At 16.4% G+C, this 5898-nt stretch overlaps 2 protein-coding genes across 2 annotated transcripts; both read left to right on the top strand.

The window, feature by feature from the left end:
* Nucleotides 1-672: 672 nt before the first annotated feature.
* Nucleotides 673-1878, top strand: PGSY75_1426200 (arginine methyltransferase 1; the record flags this gene model as incomplete). Its single annotated transcript, XM_018787953.1, has 1 exon — nt 673-1878. The coding sequence occupies one exon, from the start codon at nt 673-675 to the stop codon at nt 1876-1878; it is 1206 nt and encodes a 401-aa protein (XP_018639325.1).
* Nucleotides 1879-4253: 2375 nt separating this feature from the next.
* Nucleotides 4254-4769, top strand: PGSY75_1426100 (putative basic transcription factor 3b; the record flags this gene model as incomplete). The annotated part of the gene is made up of 1 exon (XM_018787952.1): nt 4254-4769. One exon carries the CDS (start codon nt 4254-4256, stop codon nt 4767-4769), a length of 516 nt encoding a protein of 171 aa, XP_018639324.1.
* Nucleotides 4770-5898: the final 1129 nt, after the last annotated feature.

The following is a 5898-nucleotide window of genomic DNA, read 5'->3' as shown; positions in this document are numbered from 1 at the left end:
GTATTAATTGTAAACAAATATGTATGTTTTTACAATATTATGCATATATAATTATATATATATATAAAATAAATAATATATAGAAGGCTGAACGTATTTAAAAAAAAAAAAATATATTATATATATAAATATAATACAATTTTTATTATATATATCTTTTTATGGAGAGAAAAAATAATTAACCTAATTTTATATATTTAAAAAAAAAAAAATTCTTAAAAAAGTGACAAATTAATGAAAAAAAATATAAAATGAAAAATTAAGAAAAAAGAACAAACATTATGTGTTTCATAATATAAAGTTATGTTTATTTTCATTGGTTTTTGTAAAATATAAATTAGATATTTTAAGATTTATATTGATTTATTGTATAGGCATTTGTTCATATTTTTTTTTTTTTTTTTTTTTTTTTGTATGATCGTATAACATTAAATTAATATTAGGGGAATAATTGAACTTGTAGAAAGTACCTTATATTTGATTAAACCATAGCTCATATGCACACATAAATATTACATATATATATATATATATATATATTTATAAACACATTCATAATATATATTATATAAATAGTTGACCCCTATAAGGATAAATAAATTGTAGATATTTTGTTAATATTTATTTCCTTTTAGGGAAAATCAAAGAAAAAAGAAAAAAAAAAAAAAAAAAATGACGAACAAATTCAACAAAATAAATAAGAATAATTACGAAACACGAGAAGCAGTTTATTACGATAAGGGAAGTAGAATTAATTCGAACAAAGAAAAAGAAATGAAAGAGTTTAAGGAAGATGAACTAAAAGAATTTTTTAATAAATGGAATCCGTTTTATAAAGAAAAATTAAATGGTGAGATAGAAAAGAAAAACTTTATAAATTTTGATGGAGAAAAAAAAATGGAAAATGGAAATAATGAATATTTTAATTCTTACAACTATATACATATACATGAAGATATGATAAAAGATGAAGTAAGAACACGAACATATTATGATTCTATAAGAAAAAATGAACATTTAATAAAAGATAAAATAGTTTTGGATGTAGGTTGTGGTACAGGTATCCTTTCTTTTTTTGCAGCAACACATGGTGCCAAACATGTATATAGCATTGAAAAAAGTGATATAATATATACAGCTATAAAAATAAGGGATGAAAATAATTTGACTGAGAAAGTAACATTTCTTAAAGGATTAGCAGAAGAAATTGAATTACCTGTTGATAAGGTTGATATAATAATATCAGAATGGATGGGATATTGTTTATTATATGAAAATATGCTTGATACAGTTTTATATTGTAGAGATAAATGGTTAAAGGAAGGTGGATTAATTTTTCCTGACAAAGCACATATGTATATTGCAGGAATTGAAGACAGTTTATATAGAGAAGAAAAATTTGATTTTTGGAAAAATTGTTATGATTTAAATTTTTCATCTGTTTTACCAATAATTAAAGAAGAAGTTGTTATAGATTATGTAGATAGAAATTTTGTTGTGACAGATTCATGTTGTATATTAACTTTAGATTTAAATACATGTACAACAGATCAATTATCATTTGTTTCACCTTTTCAATTAAAAATGATCAGAAAAGATTATTTACATGCACTAGTCATATGGTTTGATATATCATTTTCCGCTTGTCATACGGAAGTTAGTTTTACCACAGGACCATATGGAGCACATACTCATTGGAAACAAATTGTTCTTTACACAGATCATATTTTAACAGCTGAGAGAAATGAAATATTAAAAGGTATATTTGCTTTGAAAAGAAATCAAAAAAATAAAAGACATATTGATATGAAGTTGCATTATATTTTTGACGGTGTGCACACAAAAGCGAAGTCTACACAATTATTTAATATTAGCTAGTTGTACAAAAAAAAAAAAAAAAAAAAATAATAAAAATAAAAATAATAAAAATAATAAAAATAAAAATAAATAAATAAATAATTAAATAAATAATTAATTAAATAATTAATTAAACAATTAATTAAATAATTAATTAAACAATTAATTAAATATGTACGTTGCGTATATATATATATAAAATAATAATAAACAAAATAGAACATATTTGAAAAATATTATAAATATGGTAACAATTTTAAATATTTTTCCTGAACTGTTCATATAAATATATATATATATATAATATATATATGTATTTTTTTTTATATATATATTTTAGCTAACTATTTTTGCATAATTAAAAAATTTAGTATATTTTATTAATATAACTAAGTATAAAAAAAAAAAATATATTAAAATAAGAACAATTAAAGGTTGTACTTAAAATATATATATATAACATATATATGCTTGTTTATATTTTAATTTTTTTTTTTTTTTAATTAATATTTTTAACTTTTAAAGTTGTATATACACTTGATACATAAAAATATTTCTTATATTTATGTTTTACTGTTTATCTTTAATGTTTTTTTTTTTTTCTTTTTTCTATTCTTATTATAATTATATTATTATATTTATTTTCTAACTTTTTAAATATATTTTATAAAATAATATATCATATATATATAATATGTATAATGAATTAATTTAGGATTTTTTAAAGAGCTACTAATAGTTAAAAAATAAAATTAAAAATAACAACCGCGTTATATATATATATATATATATATATATATGCTAAATAGTGTTATACAAAAAAATGGTTTTCTAAAAATATTTTTAATGGTAATTCAAAAGATACTACATTGAGATCATATTATTCTAATATTTAACAAAAATAAAATAAGATAAATTAAAATACCAAAAAATATACATATATAACATTTACTATAGAATAAAAGAAAAAAATATATTCTCCATGTTTCTTACATGTTTTATAAGATGATATAGATTTTAATATAAAAATTATACGTTTATAACAGTTAAAATTATTTTTTAATTTAAATAAAAAAATATCTACATATTATTATATATATAGAAAATTTTCACAGAATGATATATTTTGTTGCTATTTTCATATAAATAAAATTTGAAAATATAAAAAGTACCTAATTGATATTATATAATATATATAGTTAAATATATGGTATTAAATATAATATAATATTATATATATATATATATATATAATAATGTATATATTTTATTAGAACATATAAATTTTTATTTTGTTATTTAAATATATCTTTTTGCATATTCCCCTTTTAATAATTTTTTTTTTTATTGATAAATGTATTTTATATATTATATATATATTTATAAAAAAATATTATAGATATTTATTATATATAAAATATATTAAATTAAATACATATTATATATTATATATTATATATTTATTATACATTTTGTGATGATACATTATATATTATATATATATATATATATATATATATATATATAGAATATAGTTATATTGAAGATTGACCCTTTCATCTAATAATTATATAAAATATAGAAAAAAGAAACAAAATATATATTAAAAAGCTTATTCATAATATGATTATATATATATTATAATAATATGCAGATTTAATTAATATTTATTATTATAAAAACATATAGGCTTGCAATTATACTATTTTTTTGTATATAAATAATAATATAATATTATAGCATAAAAAAAAAAAATGTATATTTTATTATATCCATATAATATTTTTTTGCTGAAAATAATAAAGATATAAGTAATAAAAAAAAATTCCAACTTGCAGTTTAAAAAATAAATATATGTAAATATAATAAACCATGGATTTTTAATTTTATGTAATAATATAATAAATATAATAAAATATAAATTTTAATATTTTTTCTATAAAAAAAAAAAAAAAACAATATAATATATTATATATACATATATAAATATACATATTATATATAGATATTCGTATATTTATATCGTTTACACTTTTGTATATTTATAAAATAATTTCATTTTGTTTATCAAAAAAAAAAAAAAAAAAAAGAAGTATATATTTTTTTTCTTTTGAAGCAAAAAGAGGAGTTATAGTTTATATATAAGTATTAATATAAATATATATTGAAGAATTAATATAATAATAAATAAAGGGTAGTTTATTTTGTGTATACGAAATATATATATATATATATATTCCATATTGAATATAGTATATTTAAAGGGAATTAGGTTATTATTACTATAATTATTTTTATTTTCTTTTTTGTACCTTAAAAAAAAAGAAGAAGAGTTATAAATAAATAATTATATATATATATTTACATATACATAATCATATAAAGGTTAAAACAAGATGGAAAAAATATCACCAGAAATATTAGCCGCAAGAGCTAAACTAAAAGAAAAGATGGGAGGTAACCTAAGACAAATAGGTGGTAAAGGAAGTGCTAGAAGAAAGATAAAGAAAGTACACAAAAATTCAATATCGAATGAAAAGAAGATCAACATCATTTTAAAAAAGATAGGTGCATCTTATTTCGGTGATGTAGATGAAATATGTATTTATAGAACAGGAGATACTTTCTTAGAATTTAAAAGGCCAAAACTATGTGCATCATTACAATCTAATACATATATTGTTACAGGTAAATTTAATGAACAAAAAATAGATATAAACAAACTTTTTGAAGGATTAAAAGGAAATAAAAACTTAGATATGAATCTTCTTGAAAAAATTAAAAATGATCCAAACATAAAAAATATTTTAAATAAAGAAGCAGAAGATACAACAAAAAGAGAAGATGAAGAAGAAGAACCTAATGATATACCAGATCTAGTAGAAAATTTTGAAGAAGTTTCCAAAGATTAAATAAATTATTAATTTTTTTATATTTATATATAACAAAAAAGATTAATCGTTAAATATATAACTGCTTTAATTTTTTTTTTTTTATTATGTTTTTATTTCTTCCCAATTTTTTATATATAATAATAAACTAAATCCTATTTCTTGCCAAAAAAAAAATATATATATATATACATATATATATATATATATATATATATATATATATATATATATATATATATATATGTAGACATAATTAATATTATTTTATATGTGAATATCTATGTACCCCTTTTTTATTTTATTCTCTTTTATAATTATTATTTTTTTATATTTCATGATAATGTAGTGGATATATATATATAAAATATATATATAATAAAATTAACTTATTTTTAAATATTTTAATTATATAAATAAGAAAATATGTAAATTAATATATATATGTAAATATATATATATACAAACGTTTCATTGATAAAAAGGCTGACTAGGTCAACATGAATAGATTTTTTTTTTTTTTTTTGTGTGTGATCAATTAAATATTTTTAAGAACATTTTAGCTGTAGAACGTTCACAATTATATGTCTATATGACAAATGAAAGGTTGTTGATTTTTTATAAAAAAATCATCAAAATGGTATCACATAAAAATGAATATATTTGATAATAATATAAATTTCTTATTTTATATTATATATATATATATATATATAATATTTTCTAAACAAATATAAGGAGACAATATAAATTATTTTTAAAAGGACTGTGTATATGTTAAAATAGGACATAAAAATTGGTATAATAATAATAATGCATATAATATATATATTATTATAATATATCACATAATTTCTTCTTCTTGTTTTTTTTATTTTTTTTCTCAAAGGAAAAGATATAACATGATAAAAAAGAAAAAAAGAAAAAGAAAAAAAAAAACATTAAAGATAAACAGTAAAAAGGCACAATATATTTTATACATAAAAAAAAAAGAAATATATATATATATATATATATATATATTATATTATATTATGTGATCAATAAATATATAATTAATAATTTTAAAGAATTTATGAGAAAAAAATATATATTATCTTTTTTTTTTTTTGAAAGTATAAGATTTATTATAAATATTATTATAATATAT

This window comes from Plasmodium gaboni, chromosome 14, assembly GCF_001602025.1.
Source record: "Plasmodium gaboni strain SY75 chromosome 14, whole genome shotgun sequence".
NCBI classification, from domain to species: Eukaryota; Apicomplexa; class Aconoidasida; order Haemosporida; family Plasmodiidae; genus Plasmodium; species Plasmodium gaboni.
This window is presented reverse-complemented; position numbering and strand designations above follow the sequence as displayed.